General features: G+C 39.2%; 1 protein-coding gene across 7 annotated transcripts in view; it reads left to right on the top strand.

Annotated features, from left to right (window-relative positions):
• Nucleotides 1-23,549, top strand: part of PLCB4 (phospholipase C beta 4) — a 436,230-nt gene that overhangs the window by 366,259 nt on the left and 46,422 nt on the right. For all 7 annotated transcript variants that reach the window (XM_067012117.1, XM_067012114.1, XM_067012118.1 and 4 more), the window contains 8 exons: nt 1,928-1,963; nt 4,027-4,168; nt 4,803-4,887; nt 5,210-5,334; nt 7,226-7,277; nt 15,572-15,674; nt 17,706-17,870; nt 20,654-20,858. In XM_067012117.1, the coding sequence (XP_066868218.1) occupies nt 1,928-1,963; nt 4,027-4,168; nt 4,803-4,887; nt 5,210-5,334; nt 7,226-7,277; nt 15,572-15,674; nt 17,706-17,870; nt 20,654-20,858 (913 nt within the window). The remainder of the gene's footprint in view (nt 1-1,927; nt 1,964-4,026; nt 4,169-4,802; nt 4,888-5,209; nt 5,335-7,225; nt 7,278-15,571; nt 15,675-17,705; nt 17,871-20,653; nt 20,859-23,549) is intronic.

Below are 23,549 nucleotides of genomic sequence, written 5' to 3'. Positions count from 1 at the left end.
ACCCCTACCTCTTTGGCCCATGTCCTTCAGATGTTGTTATTTATTGCATTATTAGAGGTGAGCAGGGAGAAAACAGCAGCACCCCAGGAGCAAAGGTAAACCTATTCAGATCATCAGGAAAATGACCCCGATCACTCCAGCAAGCCCTCATTAGAAAACCAGTCCTACTCATTGATATCTCGTCTCCCTCTTAATGTAGAATAAGCCTAAAAATATTTCCATCCATGCAACCATTCAGCCAAAAAAATAGTAACTGTGTACCCACTATGTGCCAGGCACTTTATAGGCCATAACAACCCAGAAGGGTCAAAACACACTTGGCTTCTGCCCTCATGGAGCTGATAGGCTGATGGGAGTTTATTGGAAGGGGGTGGGAAACAGACAACAAAAAAGTAAACAGTCATTTATATGATTACAATTTGTGATAGGTGCTATTACATAACTAAGAGTGAGTGCTCAGATGGAAACAAAAGAGGCGGAGAGAATAAAACAAGGAAATGAGAACCCAAAGGATAAAGAGGAACTGGCCATGCACAGGAATAGAGGTGTTGCTTTGCCCAGAGAGGGACCACAGCAGTAGCAACAACAAAGGCAGGGTGAACAGAGTGGGTTGAATGAGATGTCGTGGAGTGAAACAAGATGAGATTAGACAGGCAGGTGGGAACTGGAGGATGAAGGATGTGATGGGGTGGGGGACGGGGTGCACGGTGAGAAACTCAAATGCTAATTTAAGTGAAATGTGAAGCCACTGAAAAAGTTTAAATAAACGAGGCAGTGTAGCCTCACATAATTACCTTTGTGTGGGGGGTAGTGATGTGTGTGTGTGTGTGTGTGTGTGTGTGTGTGTGTGTGCGTGTGTGCGCGTGCGCACTGAGAACATTTGAGATCTGCTCTCTTAACACCTTTTGAGTATACAATACAGTCTTCCTAAGTGTAGTCACCATGCTGTACGTGAGAGACCCGGAACTTATTCCTCTTATAACTGGAAGTTTGTACATTTCCCCCACCTGCTATCCCCTGGCAAAGTGGTTGATTTTTTTAATACTATTGAGTGATTGAGTAAGAAGATGCAAGAGTCATTGGCCTAGGAGTCATTGGCAACCTTGAAAAAATGAGTTTCGGTGCGGAGGTTGGGACCCCTGTAGCAGACAGATTTGAGTGAGGAGACACTACACTTTGGGGCAGTTTTGCTATAAAGGGGAGCTGGTGGCTAAAGGGAACCCGAGGAGTCCGGGGAGTATTATTTTTAGGATGAATGAATTTGGAGTGATAAGTGAATTCCTGGACGTGGGTGGGATCATGGTGATGTGAGGGTGTGGTCTTTGATGGGAGGAGTGATACTTGGATCATTAAGACAGAGGAGGAAGATGCGGGTAGGCGTATGCCTTAGGTGCTAAGAAAATGGAAGCAAATTTGTCTGCCGAACAAAGCCAAGGGAATACTGCCATTACCCCTACCTTTTCCAATATAGAGAATTGCAGTTACTTTCAGACTAATAGATGCCTACTAAGACTCAGCGCTTACCTTTATGATTCCTTTATCAACACAAGACATGAGTGTTGAATAGCTGAAGAGTGACCCTTTACATACCAGAGGAGGTGGCCACATCGATTATTTCCCAAGCCCCATCACAAAATCATGTACTAAATTACCATAAGGAAGCACCAAAATAGGCAAAGACTATCAACAAAGAAGGGAGATAAGCAATAAGATGAGCTTTTATGGTGTGAAAGAGAGCTATGCCATGATATCTTTTCAGTTCTCACTTTATCTATGGCTTTATGTTACCAGTAATTTCCCATCTTAACAAATAAATAGAATAACAAGTGTACATGAATTTATTTAAATATCTACATATGTATGGCTAGTAAATTTGGAATTTTGCCCTTTAGAGAGGTAAATTATTTTTTATCTTCCTCTGATTCAGGCTTCAGATGACCTTGAACATGAAAACAACAAAAAGGTAACAAAATAATTTCATTGTGCATTTTGTTTTCATTATAAGACACAGTACATGGGCCTCTAATATTGAACATTTTGTACTAAGTGTTGTTACTCTATCTTCCCCCACCCCACTGCCCCATGAAATATCAGACTGTTTATAGGTATTATAGGTATAATATTTACATGCTCAATGCATCTACATATGAGTCTTCAAAAGAAAGAATTAACCACAGTGATGAAATGATTATATCCTGATAAAATCACAAAACAGAGGGCAGACAAATAAGATGATTTTCCTAAAAATAAGTGTTTAGTGCAATTAGGCATTTTCGTAGTTGGAATTTGAGATTTCATTCCTAGAATAAGAGTACATAGTCATAACACACTGAATTTTAAAATAAAAATTACCTATAGGTCAACAAATTCATATTATAGTAAATGGGAAGGGGATCTTGGTTCTGACTATATTGACATTCTGAAAAATAGTCAGTTTCACATTGTACACATTCTAGGAGTTTTATCTAACATTATTCGATGTTGATTTTATTGTAAGGAAAGTAAAGTTACATTTTTAGTTTCTTTTATCCTCTTCACGGTTCATGATATCAAAGTGGTCTTTTTTAGTAAATGTATGTGGTTTATTATAGTAGTGAAATGCAAAAATTTACCTTGTCATTTGATTCCCACACTTCAGAGCTTCAGAAGATACTATCTTGTTGTGTATGGGGTCTTATCTTATTTGGAGTAAAACCCTATCTTCTTACTGTCTAAATATTGTTTGGAATAATTCTGGTTAAGTCTGATCCCAGTCTTTTCCCAAGATATTTGTGAAATTCTCTCCTACTAGAATTTCATAAGGTATTGGGGTCAACAAAGGACAGGTTGACCTGTGATCACTGATATTTATTAGCTAAGTAGCTGTGACCAAGTTATTTTAAACTTTAAGGACTCAGTCTTCTCATGTGGTCAGTGGGTCGGACTCTAATCCTTGCTACACATGATGACTGACAGTAACGAGGTTGTCATGCAGGGACTTAGGCCAGTACCTAGCTTATGGTATGGTGTTACTTATTATCCTTAAACACATAAGAAAGGAATTAGACATGCCTCTGCCCTTATTTGGGGAGTCAGGATATATGAAAAATTTATTTTTTAAAAATCCCAAGTTATATTCTTTGATTATTTATCTCAGACTTTTACTGGTGCAATCAGTTTGATGATCTAGAATGTTAATTTATCAGATAAACAAATGGCCTGACCATTTTTTTAACCAATGAATTGATTCATGTGAGTCAGCAGTTCATTCCTCAGTATCAATCTCAACTAAATGTTGATCGCTTTTGAAGGCGTTATTTTTCGTGTTGATTTAGTTGCTTTTGTTCTGATTTACTACGAAACGAACTACAATAAGTTGTTTCTCTTTGCCTCTACGCAAAACAATGCAGTTTTAATAGGTCCTTTGTAGTAGGTTCTCACATTAGTTTAAGAATAAGCATTTTTTTTAAATACCATAAACTATTTATGTATGTGGCTTCGTTTCCAAAGCAGTGTTAAACAAAGTATGGTTCCCCAGACCACCCATATCATTAGCACTTGGGAACTAGTTAGAATTGCCAATTATTGGGCCTCACCCCAGACTCACTTTATCAGAAACTCTGAGAGTGGGTCCCCGGAATCTGTGATTTAATAAGCCTAGATTTATACTAAAATTGAAGGACCACTGTTTTCGACGTTATGCCACAATTTGTGAAATTATGAATAATAATACCTGCTATACATATTTCATAGCATTGCTCTGAACTTCAGTATAGTTTCCAGAATAAAGTCCTTTGAAAATCTAAAAATTGTCCCCCAAATGTAAGGTAAACTTCGTATTTTACTGTTATCTCCATTTGCATTATTTGGAGCTATAGTGGACATAAACTTTTAAAGTTATCCTTTAGTTAGCATAACTGAGGAAGAAAGAAGTCTTTATCTTTCGGTCTGTGTGTGTGCAAATTATTGCTAGTGGGGCAGTCTGAGGCATACATCTGAGTCCTGCTGAAGTCACTGACGTGCATATTCCCTTTGTTGTGCTCATAGGGCCTGGTAACTATAGAAGATGAGCAGGCATGGATGGCATCTTATAAATATGTAGGTGCTACCACTAATATCCATCCATATTTGTCCACAATGATCAACTATGCACAGCCCGTAAAGTTTCAAGGTTTCCATGTGGCTGAAGGTAACACGAAAGGTTACATGCTATTGCCTTTTTTGTCTGCTTTTCTTACATTATGCTGTGAGCTGTGATCTGACTTGCTGCCGTTTTCTTTTCTGGGCACGTGGACTGTTCCATCTCACCTTATTTTCACTGCATAGACCACGTACTGACATGTCCTTGGCATGTGCGGGCCTTGTGGTGTCATTCCCGACATCGTCCACAAGGTGGCTCTGACAGACTATGGATTTGGTAGCAATCCAAGAGTTTAGCCTCTTGCATTAGATATACTGTTATAAGACTGCTTTCTGTCGAAAGCTAGTCTCCAAAAACGTATCAAGTATTTTCAGACTTTTCATAATTATTTCTGGACTGGAGAAGCTATCATCCTCATTGAAAACACATATTTCAGGGGTGGCTGTGAATGGCAATTGGTATACACATAATTGATTTAATGACTCCAAATTTAATTCATCACACTTTTCTTAAGTCAGCCATCTCCAGCCGCAGGATGTTAATGAAATTAGGAGCTACTGATATAGTAAGGAAACATCTGCCTCCAAGGCCGCGTGATTCAGGGTGTAATTATATTTATCGCTGTCTTTCTGTGAGGGTTTGATGGCAGGGTTTCTAAGTGCATCTTTGCTTTCCTTTACAGAACGCAATATTCATTATAACATGTCTTCTTTTAATGAGTCAGTTGGTCTAGGCTACTTGAAGACACATGCGATTGAATTTGTGAAGTATCCTTATGTATTACGTGGAATAAGTGGTTGGTGAACTTTGGGTTTGGCAGGAATCTCTAAAATAGAGATTATTGTGGTTGTAGAACTAATAAAATAATGTATGTGAAAGACCACAGCAGCTGGGGAAACCTGCCCAAATGTGGATTGTTTTTATAATCCACATGGTAAACTGTGGTTTTTCTCTTAAGCATCCTCTATACGTGTGACATTTTTTCTCTCTTGTCACATGTGTGTCATTGTTGATCTAGATCTTCATTGTTTTAGCTCTTTGTCACTGCTGGAATACTCTTTTTGCCATTTTCCTTAATATGTTACACAGTTATAACAAACGGCAAATGAGTCGCATTTACCCCAAGGGAGGCCGAGTTGATTCCAGTAATTACATGCCTCAGATTTTCTGGAACGCTGGCTGCCAGATGGTTTCGCTGAACTATCAAACCCCAGGTAGGAACTGATGTCCAGTGACCTCGAATTCCAGGAGAACGCTTTGACAGGACAGTGCCAACAGTTGCCATCAGTTGGCTGTGGGCATTTTTTTCATGGAAGCAGACATATGGCAACACAATGTGTTGTTGGATTTTTAGAATGGTGAGAAATTTAAAAATGCGAACTAGAGCAATAAAACAATGGTAGAAGATAATAGATTTTGATTTCAATTGAATATCCTTTTGGAAATGCCATGACTAATCTGCTAAACATTGTCCCTTTTTCCAAAATACGTCTAATTTTTCTTCTTTTTGGATCAAACTTACCTTCTTGTCCAGAGACAGAATGAAATGAGAAGTATTTGAGCATCTTTGTACAGTAACTATGACTCATTTCTCCTTGGGAAAGTACCCTTCCCACTGTTAACATTCAGCAGGAGATCAGCAAAATAGTGGCATCTCACCATAAAAGTGCAGAATATTATAGAGTAGATTCTGCTCAAATGGTATTTAAGGAGTTCTATACCCTTAGAGGTACTAATGTATAACTTGTTCCTCCAAAGTGTATTCTGAGGCAAGTTTCCAGTGTATAATCTTTTTTTTTTTTTTTTCTCTGCAAGGAGAGCGAAGTCAATTTTTGTGAATGCATAAACAAAATTTGTAAAGTTTTCAAAGTTTGCTTAAGGGCCTAGGATTGCAATTAAAAATAGAAAAATAATAGGCTCTAGTTACTCACCTATAACAGGTGAGAAATATGCCACAAAACCTATTCACTTTCTGTGGTTAATGCCACAGCATGGTCCTTAATATTGGTTAAAAAAAACAAACAAACAAAAAAAACCTTTCTTGTTCTGTTCTTTGCTCTATGACGGTACCTCCCATGTTGCCCAATTTGAGGGGCATTTTCTTTTTCAAGTCCATCCACCATATTTTGTGAATCTCAATCCACCTTGCTCCCTACGATCTGTACTGATCTAAAGGTCCTATGACTTGCATCCCTTTGGCATGAATGTGACCTGACTGTGTTTCCCACCCCTTGGTGATGCTCTCTCAGTGGTCAGGAGCTGGATTCAAATTTCTGCTCAACATCCCTAACAGTGCTCACTCTGCTAAACTATGACCAGGTACCAGCACAACCCTGGAGTGTTTCTAACAGAGACAAAGTAAGATTAAAAGGCACTGCTGATTTTACTTACTTTAAAAGGGGTCAAGTTTTATTCTTTGTTGTCAGTGGCTCCGTTATATGTACTAAATGATCCAAAGGCAGCTTATGATCTAGGTCAGCTTATGTTGTATTCTATAATGCTAGGTTTAATCACAGCACTTTGAGAAGAAAAACAATCCATCAGCTGCCCATTTCTTTTGCTCATGAAAAGAAAGAAGATTGTGTTTGCCTGCAAGAGAAAAACCATAAGCCATTCCCTGCCACTAGACCCCACTAGAAGAATTCTCCTGAAGTCGCCTTAAGTCAATTTTTACATGATACTTACCTAGTTTATTTTTTATTTCAATCGAGTTTTATATTCACATGACCCTACTGGGTATGTCTAGCGTGCTCTTCCTCTGGGGTGGTAAGGCACATCTCCTCTAACTATATATCAGCTTGGACATCTGTACTCTCAACACTAATTCAACAATCATATGACGCATATATTGAATCCAAATTTTAAAGCATTGCCAACATGATCTCTATGAACACAGATTTTTTTGTTTAGTTTAAACACAAGGTCATTTCAACATGGAAGAGAGAGTTGTATGCCTTAAACAGACCCAGAAATACCTTGTGGTGTTAAAAAAAAAAGACCTTTCAGCCAGGGGTCAGAATCTGATTTCCTTTGTTTGAAATCACTCCATCAAGATCTTCTTTGTCCGAGGAGCCGAGATGCTAAATTATTTTTGTCTCTTAACAGATTTAGCGATGCAATTGAATCAGGGAAAATTTGAGTATAATGGATCGTGCGGGTAAGTAATGTGATTTAAACTGTAGTCACTGTGTTCCACACTCCATACTACAGCTGTAATGAAACTGTGTCATTTTTAATTAGGAGCTGCTAAATTTAAGCTGGGTTTGAGGGATGGGATAGAAACAAATGAAATCCCCAGGTAAACTACATCTGCAACATACATTCTTCACAGGACCCCTGTTTTACTAAACAGATTTAAAAAAAATTAACGACTAGTTAAGCAGTTTATTATACACACTCTAGAGTTTAGTGCTCTCACTTTAAATTCAGTAGCGGAGGTTTTTATAGCTAGGACAGATAATGAATCTACTCATTTGGACATCAGCGGTAGACAAAGACATTAAATATGTATATTTTACATACGACCTAGAGAGGAATGAAGTTGATTTAATATATAATGAAGTCCTAGGTGTCAAGTGGAATTTATTTCAGCTAGGAAGAAGGCTTTGTCCTCTCTTGATGGACATGTTTTGCATGTCTTGTAGATAGCAATTACCAAAAAATAACAGTATAAATGTTGTTCCAGTTACTTAAATAGAGCTCCCTAAAATCTGCAAACCAAGTAGTGAAATAGGAAATATTCATTTCGTTGAAACACTGAAAGGGTAAATGAAAATATGAAGTTAACATTCTATACATATGAAAAAGAACTGTGTGGCCATTTTTTTTTCTCCATGCAAATGTCCCCAAGCAGCACTGCAGGTAAATAATCACAAACCCCTGCCCAGAGACCTCTAGACTAATCCAAAAGAGTACCATCTCATCCCACCATGATACTGTCAGGATGTTTGTGGCCTCCCTGGTTGGATATTTAATTTCCATCACCAAAAACAGTCAAGATAAAATTTTCAGCAAGTATGGTTTCAAAATGCCCACTCCCACCTCTTCCTGCCCACCAGTTCACCTACACCCACAGGTGACAACCCTATTACCCAAATCAGGATATTGCAGCTTACAGGATATTTGCCTCTATTGTGTATTTTGAAAGAAATAAAAACTGTACACCTTAAACTAATACAGTGTTATATTTCAGTTATATCTCAATAAAACGGGGAAAAAGAAAACTATGGGTCAGAAGAAAACAGCTAAATACACATTTCAGAGGTTTTTTGTGTTTTTTTTAAAGCTACTTCGTTATTTAGTACAAAGTGTTCAGAACCAGGAGATTGTATAGGTAAATTCCTGGTTGGACCCCCAGTGGAGACTTAGGCAATGAGACCCCAGGGGTAGCTGTGGTGCAGCAGGTCAAAGCCCTTGGCTCCAGCCTGACCCGGGTTTGAGCCCTGGGTGCACCACGTGCTGTTGTTGCCCTGGGCAGGTGTGTTAGACCCTAAACCTCAATTTCCTGCTGATAAAATGAAGCCGGTAATGCCTGCCACCCTGGGTTTGCTATGACAGCTCAGTGGATTTGAACTGAGTCTATTTGAAGTACTTCATAAACTGCAGATTTCTGTGAAAAAGTGAGGTTGCAAAAATGCTTAAGCCCATATGGCCGATCACAGGCAGGAATCACACAAGATTAAATGAGTGGTCTGCTCATACCAGGCCTGTAAGGAGCCCAAGAGACAGCCCTCATGGTTCATACCTGGCTGTGCTCACTCCCTGAACCTTCCTGTGGCTCACGGATGCCAAAAGAGCTTTTCCTTTCACCTCAGTTGTTTGATGGCTTGTCCTGCCCTGACACGGGGAGGGGAGTTGCTTCCACGTAAAAGGGGTCCCAGTGTTACTGAGCCAAACTTGGGTCTGCTCACCCACATGCAGTAAAGTCAGTCTACTGACACCACTTTGTGGTGAAGGAAAGTGCAGCATTTATTGTAAGGCTCTATACAGGGAGAACGGGTGGCTAGTGCTCTAAAACCCCTGAACTCCCTGAAAGGTTTCAGCAAAGCATTTTTAAAGGCTACATGATGGGCAGGGGGAGGGTGTCACAGGGCACACACAATTGGGCTTGTGTACAGTTCTCTGATTGGTTGATGGTGAGGTAACAGGGCAGTGTCACAGGGGTTCACATTATCAATCCTTAGGCTCCAGTAGGTCTGGGGGCCACATGCAAGTAATTAATTTCTTCCATTTGGTGGTGGTTTTAGCATCTGAAAAACTCAGGAAATATGCATCAGATACTGTTATCTAGGTACTTCAGAGAGGAGCTAAGGCAGAGGATGTAGCAGAGAAGTCTGTCCCAGGAAGGCCCCATAGGGTCCTGCTCTGTTACACCAGCAGGAGTTCTACGCCTTCACTATGCTTCTTTTCAGGAGTTTCTGATTTGCCATAGTTCACATGCTCAGTGTCTCACCTTCCACACCATTGTGTATTTTAAAATATGTTCATGAGCAAGGATGGTGCAACATTAGCCTGAATTCTGTGCTCATGTGTTTGAGATGATGTGACCAAAAGCTGAAGTCCCATCAGGGGGACTAAAAAATATGATTGTTCCTTGGGGCAGCCTGACTACAAGAGACATTAACAGTATTGTTCAGTCTCGTGTCCCCCTGCCCCTTCCCTTTTCCCCACACCCAGCCTGGAGGAAGAGGTTGTCACCAACAGGGCAGAGAGAGGCAATCTTTCTCATGAGTGTGCTGTGCCCCTGAGGAGTCATAGCTGGTGGAGATGGGCCAGCCACTGATCAAGGGCATCTGAGGCACCCGATGGCTTTCACTGCACTACCCTTGTCATTCTCCTGCACACCTGCAGGGACTTTTAAAAATTCCTTGTGGATTGAGTTACCTGTAGTGAGGTGGATGGACCTAGAGTCTGTTATACAGAGTGAAGTAAGTCATAAAGAGAAAAACAAATACTGTATGCTAACACATATATATGGAATCTAAAAAAGAAAACATGGTTCTGATGAACCTAGGGGCAGGACAGGAATAGAGACGCATATGTAGAGAATGGACTTGAGGACATGGGGAAGGGTAAGGGTAAGCTGGGACAAAGTAAAAGAGTGGCATGGACATACATACACTACCAAATGTAAAATAGATAGCTAGTGGGAAGCAGCCGCATAGCACAGGGAGATCAGCTCTGCGCTTTGTGACCACCTAGAGGGGTGGGATAGGGAGGGTGGGATGGAGACGTAAGAGGGAAGAGACATGGGGATATATGTTTATGTATAGTTGATTCACTTTGTTAAACAGTAGAAACTAACATACCATTGTAAAGCAATTATACTCCCATAAAGATGTTACAAAAATAAAAATAAATAAAAAATAAAAAATCCTTGTGGGCTGTGTCTGAGAGCTGTGTTTCTGTACAGAGACATTCTATGCCTTTTAGGCCTGCAGTGGCACAAACCCCACCCCCATAAAGCCAGGGCTCCAGCTTCTGCTTCCCCATCAATGCCCAGGGTCCATGGACCTACACAGCCTCCAGGTCTGTGAGTGACAATCTGTGCCACCTTAGGCCCAAAATAGACACTCATTCAAGACAAGCTGGCTAAGTGTCACCCCCAAGCCAAGGATCCTGTCAGACTTCTGTAGCCAAATCCAGCCTCTGTACCCTGACACCAAATTAAATCTTGAGACAGAGTTTTGGGTGAAGTAGAAAAGAGTAGCTTTATTGCTTTGCAAGGCAAAGGGGGCCACATTGGGCTAATGCCCTCAAAATTTTGTGTCCTAACCCAGAGGGGGCAGTGGGGAGAGGGTGTGATCAGCTCGTGGATATTCTTCTGATTGGTTGGTGGTGAGGTAATTGGGAGTCAGCATCATCAACCTCTTGGTCCAACCAGTCTGGGGTCTGGTACTTGCGGGCAGCATACAGTTAACTTCTCCCACCTGGTGGGGGTTCAGTAACTGCAAAACAGCTCAAAGATATTGTTTTGTGTATCCCTGAGGGAGGACCAGGTCCTTGCCCCAAGGCTGCACTATTGTTTCTTGACTGTTCTTCCTTTGCCTCCGCATTTCCTCCCTTCCCTGATTAGCAACTGTTTGAACCCACTCATTGGAACTCAGGGAAGGTGGTAGAGGCTGAATGAAGCCTATTTCCTATAAACAAAAAATGGGGGACACAGGAAGGCTTTTGTGCCCAGGAGCCCCACAGGGTCCTGCTCCGTATCATTTCTACACAGTCTCTTTTATTTTTATTTATTTATTTATTTTTGTGTGTGTGGTACACGGGCCTCTCACTGTTGTGTCCTCTCCCGTTGCGGAGTGCAGGCTCAGTGGCCATGGCTTACGGGCCCAGCCGCTCCGCGGCATGTGGGATCTTCCCAGACCGGGGCACGAACCCGTGTCCCCTGCGTCGGCAGGTGGATTCTCAACCACTGCGCCACCAGGGAAGCCCCTATTTTTTAAGTATATAAGTGAACACATTACACTGCAAGCTGCCAACTTTGGAGAATTGGACTTGGATTTCTTGCCGTTTCCTCCTGACATTTTTTATTTTGGATCACGCTTTCACAGATTAGTTTTCTTCTAAGCAGGTCTGAGAGCAGCAGGGAATGTGGAAGAATGTTTCTGGTACTGAAACATCATCAATTTGACATTTCTCTGTTTTTGGTGAGAAGGGGCTCCTGACCCTTCAGAAATGACTAAGGGGCACCACAAGGAGTCCTGAATCTCTACAGCCACTGCCCTAGGAGATTCTGGACTGGACGTTTGACTACAGTCCTTTCTGGACCCCGAGTCCCACCTTTCGCAGAAGGCAGATTCCCTCATTTCACACAACTGGAATACAAATGCTGCCTCCATGTGAAAGCTAGAGCCATGATCCATGACCTCCCCTCGCAGCTGATGTCTGATGCTTGGCTAGGCAAAGCTAGTAGGCTTCCCTTGGAGAACTGTGTGTAGAATTGTATTCACTCATCTACTTCCCATCCTAAGTCTTGAGTTTTTGCTGTATCATCATATTTTCCAATGGTTAACACTTGCCACAGAAAAAGGTCCAAATCTAAAGCTCTATAAATATAGAAAACAATATCTTCTATGCAGAGACCTTGTATTGATATATTAATATTATGGGTTGCATTCCATTGGATACAGGTGAATGTTCAAAGTCATCTTTAATATTTTGAACTATTCTATAAACTCTCTATATCCTTGATTTAAAAGTCAGTGTTATCCTCGGGTTTTTTATTGATTATTATATCCAAGTGGAATGTGGGCTTGTTTTTTAACACTTTTTTGTTCAGACTCTGAAGATAGCAAAGAATGACAACTTTGTCAAAACCAAAAAAACATGACTTTAAACTTTCTTTTAAGGAAAAATATTATGCCTTGGGATTCCTTTTTTGGTTGTATTTTAAAAGATAGTAATAACTTTGACATCATCTAGAGTTGGAACTAGTAAAAGTTATACTCCTAAGGAATACAAAAGATTTGATCCCAAATTGTGATTCTTTTACATCTAAAAGCAAACATAGAGTTTTGGGGAAAGTGTTTTTGTTTCCCTTTATATACTGATCACATTAGTGTGGAATTTTCTTATCTATGGTTATAGTCATTCCTAACAAAAAATATTTCTTTCAGAGAGATGAAGTTCTTTAACACAAGTTTCAGGAAAGTTATGGAATCTAACCAAGGTGTGATTCTGTGACCATACCCAGTGGGGATAAGGGGCAGACAGTGCTGGAGATCAATTTTAAAACATTTCAGTCATACAAAAAAGAGAACTCATACCCTTTAACTATCACCTTCCAACATCCCCTGCCGCCATCCCAGCATTAAGCAACCACTGATCTACACACTGTCACTATATTTTTGCCTGTTCTGCACATTTCATGTAAATGGATTCGTATAATATGTGACCTTTTATGACTGTCTTGTTTCACTTAGCATAATGGTTTCAAGGTTCACCTATGTTGTAGTGTGTGTCAGTACTTTATTTCTTTTTATTGCTGAATAATTTTCCATTATATGGATATACCTCATATTGTATATCCATTCATCTTTTGATGGACATTTGGGTTGTTTCTATCTTTTGGTTTTTACAAACAATGCCACTATGAACATTCATGTACAAGTTTCTGTATGGACAGATGTTTTCACTTCTCTTGGGTATATACCTAAGAGTAGAATCTCTGGGTCATATGGTAACTCAATGTTTACCTGTTTGAGAAACTACAAACTGTTTTCCAAAGTGACTGCATCATTTTACATTCCCATCAGCAATGTCGTATGAAGCCTCCAATTTCTCCATCTCCTCGTCCGTAGTTACTATTATCTGACTTTTTAAAAATTGTAGCCAACCTAGTGTGTGTGCAGTGGTATCTTATTGTGGTACTGGTTTGCGTTTCTCTGATGACTCATGATACTAAACATCTTTTCAAGTGCTTGCCGGCCATTTGTATATCTTATTTGGAGAACTGTCTATTCAAACCATTTGCCCATTTTTAAACTGGGTTATTTGTTCTTCATATATTTTAGATACAAGCCTCTTATCAGGTAAATGATTTTCAAATATTTTTCTCATTTTGTGATTGGTCTTTTCACTTTCTTGAGAGTGTTCTTTGAAGTGTAAAAGTCTTTATGATGAAGTGAAGTTTATGTATTGATATTTTTGCTCATTGCTTGTGCTTTTGGTGTTATGTCTAAGAATACATTGTCAAATTCCAAGTCACAAAGATTTATCCCTAAGTCTTCTTCTAAGAGTTTTAAAGTTATAGCTTTTACTTTTAGATCTTTGATCCATTTTGAGTTAATTTTTGTTTATGTTGTGAAAGAAGGGACTAATTTTATTCTTTTGCATGTGGCTATCCAGTTGTCCTAGCATCATTTGTTTAAAGACTGTTCTTTCCCTCACTGACTAGTCTTGGCATCCTTGTCAAAAATCAGTTGATAGGCTTCCCTGGTGGCGCAGTGGTTGAGAGTCCACCTGCCGATGTGGGGGGCACAGATTCGTGCCCCAGTCCGGGAGGGGATCCCACATGCCATGGAGCGGCTGGGCCCGTGGGCCATGGCTGCTGAGCCTGCGCATCCAGAGCCTGTGCTCCGCAACGGGAGAGGCCACAGCAGTGAGAGGCCAGCGTACTGCAAAGAAAAAAAAAAAAATCAGTTGAGCATAGATATGAATTTATTTTTGGACTCCCAATTCTATCTCATTGATTTATATATCTATCTTTTTGCCGGTACCAAGATGCCTAGGTTATTGTTTGTTTGCAGAAAATTTTGAAATTGAGAAGTGTGAGACCTTCTACTTTGTTCTTCTTTATCAAGAATGTTTAGGGAATTCTTGGTCCTTGAGTTTCCAACTGAATTTTAGGATCAACTTGTCAATTTCTATAAAGAAGCCAGCTGGGATTTTGATAGGGATTGTATTGAATCTGTATATCAATTTGGGGACTAGCGCCATCTTAACAATATTAAGCCTTCTGATCCATGAACACAAGATATCTTTCCATTTATTTAGTTCTTTAAAAATTTTCTTCAACAATGTTTAGTGGTTTTCCAAGTATGTGTACTTATTTTGTTAAATGTATTCCTAAGTATTTTATTCTTTTAGTTTCTGTTATAAATGGAATTGTTTATTTAATTTCATTTTTGGATTGTTCATTTCTTGGTTCATAGAAATAAAATTGATTTTTATATATTGATTTTGTACCCTGTAAGCTTGCTGAACTCGTTTATTAGTTAAAATAGCTTTTTAGTGGATTCTTTAGGATTATCTATATATAAGATCATATCATCTGAGAATAGAAATAGTATTAAATACTTCTTTCCAGTCTGGATGCCTTTTTATTTCATTTTCTTACCTAATTAGCCTGGCTAGAATTGGAGAAATAATAACATCTTTATCTTCACCTACCTCTAACTGAAACTTTACATTCCCTTCGATTATGAAAATAGACAACAATCCACAGTAATGTTAGTGGTACCTCTGACTCTGACACTGGTATAAATCACAGACATCTCATTCCTTTTGTTAGAGATCTCTCAAAATATTCTTACGATTATCGGCACTTTGAAACGATGTAGTTATCAAACTTGCCATTATATCCCATAATTTAATACATTAATTAAAATTATAAATAATATCACATATTTCCCATATTTTGATAACTATAGCTCATTTAGTTGGTTTTTCATTATTATTTTGTGCATGTAAGAGCATAAACAAGTTCCAGAGAAGATGGTATTGTCAGGAAGTCATAGATGTCCCAGACCCTGGAATCTAGAGAACATTAGGATTATCCAGAGGGCAGGGATATTCTCTTCAGTCCTTGAGATCCTCTACCTAAAAACCTAGCTCCTAAGTTAGAAATGGGGATAAATAAGTATTCAGTATCTTGAATAGTGGTTTTCTTGGTCTTTATAAAAGTAACTAACAAAATAAACTCCTTCTGCACTTTTGTCCCATCAGGTACCTTCTCAAACCAGATTTCATGAGACGGCCCGATCGAACATTTGATCCCTTCTCTGAAACGCCTGTTGATGGGGTTATTGCAGCCACTTGCTCAGTGCAGGTAAGGTGCTTGCTTTTCACAGAATACTATAAATGTATATGCAGGTGGTCTTAGAAAAGTCTTAAGAAATTACAACTAAAATATTTAATGTTGGGACTTCCTGGTGGTCCAGTGGTTAAGACTCCATGCTCCCAATGCCTGGAACTAGATCCCACATGCCGCAACTAAGAACCCACGTGCCCACTAAGACCCGGTGCAGCCAAATTAAAAAAAAAAAAATTTAATGTCAACTTGCAAGATCCGTGTGTGGCTCTCAACTTGGATTTTAAATTCTTTCTTTTTTTCTTGAGAAACATGTTTTTCTACTAGTGACATCATTAGCTGCTTTTAATGAAAAACACCAGATCAAAAAGTATCTAGTAGAGGCTGTGGAGCAATGGGAACTCTTGGCCATTGATGGTGGAAATGCAAAATGATAAAACCACTTTGGAAAACAGTTTGGCAGTTTCTTACAAAACTCAACATATTCTTACCATATGATCCAGCAAGTTGTATTCCTTGTTATTTACCCAAATGAATTGAAAGCGTATGTCCACACAAAAACATAACAGGGATGTTTTTAGCAGCTTTATTCATAATTGACAAAATTTTGAAAGTAACCAAGGTGCCATTTAGTAGGTGAATGGATAAATAATCAGCGGCACATGAGACAGTGGAATATTATTTAGCTCTAAAAAGAAGTGAGCTATTGAGTCATGAAAAGACATGGATGAAATTTAAATGTACTTTACTAAGTGGAAGAAGCCAGTCTGAAAAAGTGGCACACTGTGTGATTCCAACTATATGACATTCCGGAAAAAGGCAAAACTATGAAGATGGTAAAAACGATCAGGAGTTGTGGGGAGGGATTAGCAGGCAGAGCACAAGGGATTTTAGGGCAGTGAAACTATTCTGTATGATACTACCATGGTAGATATGTATCATTATACATTTTTCCAAATCCATAGAATGTACAACACCAAGAGTAAACCCTAAATGTAAACTATGGACTTTGGGTGATAATGAAGTGTCAGTGTAGGTTCACTGATTGTAACTAGTATACCTACTGTGGTGTGAGATACACATAGTGGGGGAAGTGGTGGGTGCAGGGACAGGGGTATATGAGAACTCTACTTTCTGCTCAACTTTGCTGTAAAGCAAAAATGGCAATAAAAAATAAAACTTATTAATGAAAAGATACCTACTATATGATTCCACTTATATTAAATTCTAGAAAATACAAACTAATGTAAGTAACAGAAAGTAAATCAGTTGTTTCCTCTAGACAGAGATGGAAGAAGGGGTGGATTACAAAAGGGCACAAAGGAACTTTGGGAGTTGTTGGAAATATTTATTGTCTTAATTGTGGTGATAGTTTTACAGATGTGCTCATGTGTAAAAACTGATCTCATTGTACACTTTAAACATGTACAGTTTATTTTATGTCAGTTACACCTTGAAAAACTTTCACAATTATTAGCTATTAGATAACGTGAAAAAAACTAATAAATGGCTGTAGTCATTTGGAAAATAAATGAAAAATACTCTCTCTATAGCTTTAAAATAGATAAAATTTAATACTGGTCTTTACAAAAAATAACACTGTCCTGTATGAAGATTGTCAACATCAGTTTAGCATTGCTTTCCTTTCTGTGTGTCTCAAGACTTTTGAAAGAATTCAGTAAAAGTGTGGCATGACAGAATTTCAGAGCTATGAAGTGACCTTAGGGCATATTTGAATCCATTGCTTCATTTCATAGGTGTGGGCAGTTAGGTGAAGATGCTGTGGACAGTATTTTTTTGTAATAGATGATTCATGTATAGTTCCCTCTTTCTTTTTCTAGGCAGTTCTCGGAGGCAGAACCTCTGCTTAGAATAGTTTTTTGCATATAGTGCTTGCTCAACCATGTTTTAGTTTAATAAGGAATGAATACATTATTTCCATAGATAATTAAAATTTCTAAAGATGAACAGAGAATCTCTTCCTTCCAGATTATTCTTTGCTACTGATGATTACACTGACTTTACTTCTCTCTCATCCTATTTCTATAGGTCATATCAGGTCAGTTCTTATCAGATAAAAAAATTGGCACATACGTAGAAGTGGATATGTATGGGTTGCCCACTGACACTATCCGGAAGGAATTCCGAACACGCATGGTGATGAACAATGGACTCAATCCAGTTTACAATGAAGAATCATTTGTATTTCGGAAGGTAGGGTATTTTCAATGTGTCAGACTCACGCTGCTAAGTTGGGAACTACATTTTAGTGTAGAGACACTACATGATATAAGGACGGTTATTCAACCCTAAATGTGTTCTTCTAATGCATGAGTTCTGCAGCCATCATATGATTGTTGTTTCAGTTTGTCCCTGTCCTCCTCTTGGCTCTCCTTCCTCCTTGGAGGAGCCCACCTCCCACATGGCAGTGCCTGAGCCTCAGGTTAGCAGTCTACTCAGAAGGAACCCCACAGGTGGACAGCATCACATGTGGGAGAGCTCTTCCCTGCCCTTGTGGCAGCTGGTGACTTGCACTGTTCCTTTAGCCAAGAGGATGGGTAGGATGTTGCACCTAGACTGAGGCCAATAAATGTCCTTAAATGGGTCAGTTGGTATTGTCCCGTGCCTCCAGAAAGTGTGGTCCCCATTGCTACCCAAAGGTCCTGTGTGTCATGTGCTGTTTTTGTCTTTTTGGTTTTTATCTCCTTATTATACCTTGATCCTAAGACCAATCAGTCATTCTCTGTAATGATGCAGTTTTTAATCTTGTAACCATTTTTTAAAATTTGTTTTATTTATTTATTTTTGGCTGTGTTGAGTCTTCGTTGCTACGTGCAGGCTTTCTCTATTTGCGGCGAGTGGGGACTACTCTTTGTTACGGTGTGCAGGCTTCTCATTGTGGTGGCTTCTCTTGTTGTGGAGCACAGGCTCTAGGCATGCGGGCTTCAGTAGTCGTGGCTCACAGGCTCTAGAGCGCAGGCTCGGTAGTTGTGGTGCATGGGCTTAGTTGCTCTTCATCATGTGAGATCTTCCTGGACCAGGGCTTGAACCTGTGTCCCCTGCATTGGCAGGTGGATTCTTAACCACTGAACCACTGGGGAGGCCCTTAATCTTGTAACCATTTTTTTCCAGTTTCTCTTTCATCAATGGAAGATGTATTGAAAAATCCATGCATTTGCAGTGCTATCTCAAAAATGCCTGTTTCTTTCTCACTTGTTCTGTTATCCAACCAAAATGCTTTCTTGCTTCTTCTTCAGGCACAGGTTTTCCAAGTGTTGCAGGACATACGTATGTCCTACAACACAGATAATCAGCTTTTTACCTTAACAAAAATAGGGATTATCAACCTGAGAATTTGCTAACCTGTTTACAGAAAGCATATTACAGAAGATCAATATAGTTCAATAAATCAAGCCATTTTGACATTTTGGCACTCCCTGTTATGAGAATACTATTATCCATGCAACACCCTCCCCCCGTTTTCACCTTCTTTTCTACAATCAGAGTGTAGTGTGAACTGCATACACAGCTGTGATGTGTCTTTTTTTTCTTCCTATGTTTTGCATTTTGTTATAGCTGGATCTGTTGTCAGTATCGTCAGTGTTTTGGAGCATAATGAATTATCCCTACACACATTTCTAGAAATTCAGAAAGTTGGCTTCAGGCATTGTTTTTGATGCATAGGGAAATATCAAACTTGGTTTTTCATGCAGTATTACTGGCCCCAGAAACAAGATGCCAATTTTGGGTCCTTCCCTGTTCTTCAGAAGTTACAATACATTGCCTTTCATTGATACCAAGTGCTTTAACTTTATTTTCCTTCTTGCTTGTATTGTTTTTGTTCATTGCGCTAATCTCCCAAGGTAAGCCCCCATTCACCATGTGAGGAACAACATAGTGACTGAAGTTGGATGCATTTCATCTTGGTTTCTCCTGTTCATCTTCATGAAGTTGGAATTAAATTATAACCTCTAGGCATAAATAAGCAGCCAGGTCATTGTCTAGCTTTAGACATAGTGCTCAAATGAGACAAGATATCTTAGCGGCTCATAGTCAATAATTAGGCATTCTTGATTAAAAACATCAGATTTTTTTTGTTCATGTTGCTTTTTAATATCTGAATAGGGCTTCTGCTATCTGAGCTCAGATGTTATGGCCATGTATTCAGTTTGGGGATGGCAAGAGTAGATGTCTTGGGTATATGCTAATGTTGTTTTTGTTTTGTTGTTATTGGTTTTTTATTTTGTTTTGTTTTTGTTTGTTTTGTTTTGTTTGTTGTTCTGCACAGCTTGCAGGATCTTAGTTCCCTGACCAGGGATCGAACCTGGGCCCTTGGCAGTGAGAGCACAGAGCGCAAACCACTGGACTTCTGGGGAATTCCCTATGTTAATGCTTCTAGCTGCCCCATCTTACTCTATTTAATATCCCAAAATGTGTTAAAAACTGAGGTGTGCAAGGAAAAGGGGAAATCTAAATTTATATATAGATTGTCTTTTATACATGAGGTGTTTCTTCAAAGATATTTTCCATATTCTTAAAAACAGAGCTTGATGTCAGAAGCAGCCCAGGTAGCAGACAGGTCACAGGATTAGAAATCAGGAGCCCCAGTATCCAGGCCCAGCTGTCACTGACCATCTCTGACATAAAGGAAAGTCACTTTATTTCTCAGGGTCTCCTTTTGCTCATCCATTACATGGGTGGGACGGGGAAAGATGCCAAGGGTTGGAGTAGTCATTTTTCACATCCATTCATTCCATCTAAAATTTTCAGGAAATGATTTCCAGGAAATGAATTCCAACCTGTTCCAATTGCCTTTCTCAATGGCTTGGGCATTGTAGCTTATACAGTATGTTTTAAGAATACAAATTGACCATTGGCTTATTTTCACCATAAAGGAGCCTTTCAGAACAGTATGAATATACTCCAGATTCCTAGAGTTGTAATTCTTGGGAGCTGCGTTCCGAAAAGCAAAGAAAAGTAACATTTCTTGTTTGCAGGTGATCCTCCCTGACCTGGCAGTCTTGAGAATTTCAGTGTATGATGACAATAACAAGCTGATTGGCCAGAGGATTCTGCCACTGGATGGCCTCCAAGCAGGCTATCGACACATTTCTCTTCGAAATGAGGGAAATAAACCTTTATCACTGCCAACAATTTTCTGCAATATTGTTCTTAAAACATATGTGCCTGATGGATTTGGAGGTAAGTTAAACTTTTAGAATATTGTGTGTGTGTGTGTGTGTGTGTGTGTGTGTGTGTGTGTGTATACTTCCTCCTAAAATGCACGATTCTAAGCTATTTCAACAATTGTTAAAAAAAAAAGTCTTTTGCTGACAATGCTGCCAACCTCTATAGTATTGAAGAAATCAGGGATAATTAGTAACCTCAGGCCTCCTAGTAAGAAATGAAAGGGCAAGTCTAGATTATCTTTAAGGTTCTTTCTTATTTTAAAATACTATAATTTTATGTTGTTTTTCAATTTTCACAAAAACAATTGTGAAAAATATATTTACACCATCACTCAAAGTGAGGAAAGACATGAATGATGTAAAACCTTAGATATCTTGTCAATTGGTTTCACTAAAAAGATTTAAATTGAACTCAACTCTCAACATGCCTGGATTTTTTTTTTTTTTTTTTTTTTTTCCGAATCACAGGAGAGTTCATCTTCGCACGAAATCCAGTCATCAGTCCATAAAAGACCACCTTTGGTTATACTAAGGAAATCAACGGGAATAATCAAAAGTTGGACCAAGTCATAGGATTTTGCTTAAACCCAAACATATTAATTTTTATAACCCCCAACTGTGCCAAGAACATTAAGAGAAAACAAAGATCCTCTATATTTTCAGAGTCTATTGAACCAGGAAACAGTACAAATCAACAAGGGTTCAAGTCCTGACTCTCCACTGCTAGCTGAGTGACCATGAGACAGTGACATCACCTTTCAAACCCCTCATTTCCTGGCCTGTAGAGTAAAGGTACCACTACTGTCTCCCTTATGGCATCCTTATGAAGTGTGTGCTCATCATTTCATTACATATCATAACAAGACATATATGCACACACATGTATCTGGCTCTAGATGAAGATCTAGTTTCTGTGCTATACTGGAACACATCACAGTCTTGTTTGGGGAACTTTAGGTTATTTTATTGTGTGTTTTTTAACAATGCAGACTTCTCTGGAGAGCAGATTTTCTGCACCTACTGCTCAACGTTAACAACTTGATTGCAGGTTCAAAAAGTAAAGTCAGCCACGAGGATTTTTCAGTTGAGAAATCAAGAGTAAAGATTCCTTCTTCCTTCCCTTTGTTCTTCATGGAAAAGGAAGTCTATTAGAAACTGCAACACAGAGTAACAGATATGAGCACATAGAAGAGTCTGGGCTGGGGTGCTGTGGGACTGGGTAAATGGGTCAGAAAAGAGCCAGGGAGATCTGTGTGGGTGTTGAGGAGCCTGTGATGGCCACGGGGCATCAGCAGATGGATTAAATCAGGTTCCACATCCTTGCACTTAGGAAGCAGGCAGCGCATAATACCTAATACATTTTAAAGATAGTTGTATAAACAAAGATGTTGGAAGACCTAAAGGTTTTGCCTTTACATGTGTTCCTTTTCAAACGAAACTCTAATTTATTCCAGGGAAATGGGCTGTTTGAATAGAAAAGGATCTTCATGACCTTTTTCTTCTTAGATTCCATATATGTGTGTTAGCATACGGTATTTGTTTTTCCCTTTCTGACTTACTTCACCCTGTATGACAGACTCTAGGTCCATCCACCTCACTACAAATATCTCAATTTCGTTTCTTTTTATGGCTGAGTAATATTCCGTTGTATATATGTGCCACATCTTCTTTATCCATTCATCTGTCGATGGGCATTTAGGTTGCTTCTGTGACCTGGCTATTGTAAATAGTGCTGCAATGAACATTTTGGTACATGACTCTTTTTGAATTATGGTTTTCTCAGGGTATATGCCCAGTAATGGGATTGCTGGGTTGTATGGTTGTTCTATTTGTAGTTTTTTAAGGAACCTCCATACTGTTCTCCATAGTGGCTGTATCAATTTACATTCCCACCAACAGTGCAAGAGGGTTCCCTTTTCTCCACGCCCTCTCCAGCATTTATTGTTTCTAGATTTTTTTGATGATGGCCATTCTGACCGGTGTGAGATGATATCTCATTGTAGTTGTGATTTGCATTTCTCTAATGATTAATGATGTTGAGCATTCTTTCATGTGTTTGTTGGCAATCTGTATATCTTCTTTGGAGAAATGTCTGTTTAGGTCTTCTGCCCATTTTTGGATTGGGTTGTTTGTTTTTTTGTTATTGAGCTGCATGAGCTGCTTATAAATCTTGGAGATTAATCCTCTGTCAGTTGCTTCATTTGCAAATATTTTCTCCCATTCTGAGGGTTGCCTTTTGCTCTTGTTTATGGTTTCCTTTGCTGTACAAAAGTTTTTAAGTTTCATTAGGTCCCATTTATTTATTTTGGTTTTTATTTCCATTTCTCTAGGATGTGGGTCAAAAAGGATCTTACTGTGATTTATGTCATAGAGTGTTATGAAGAACCTAGGGGTAAGGTGGGAATAAAGACACAGACCTACTAGAGAATGGACTTGAGGATATGGGGAGGGGGAAGGGTAAGCTGGGACAAAGTGAGAGAGTGACATGGACATAAATACACTACCAAACATAAAATAGATAGCTAGTGGGAAGCGACCACATAGCACAGGGAGATCAGCTTGGTGGTTTGTGACCACCTAGAGGGGTGGGATAGGGAGGGTGGGAGGGAGGGAGATGCAAGAGGGAAGAGATATGGGAACATATGTATATGTATAACTGATTCAGTTTGTTATAAAGGAGAAACTAACACACCATTGTAAAGCA

The sequence above is a fragment of the Kogia breviceps genome, chromosome 14 (genome assembly GCF_026419965.1).
Source record: "Kogia breviceps isolate mKogBre1 chromosome 14, mKogBre1 haplotype 1, whole genome shotgun sequence".
Taxonomy (NCBI): Eukaryota; Metazoa; Chordata; class Mammalia; order Artiodactyla; family Physeteridae; genus Kogia; species Kogia breviceps.
This window is presented reverse-complemented; position numbering and strand designations above follow the sequence as displayed.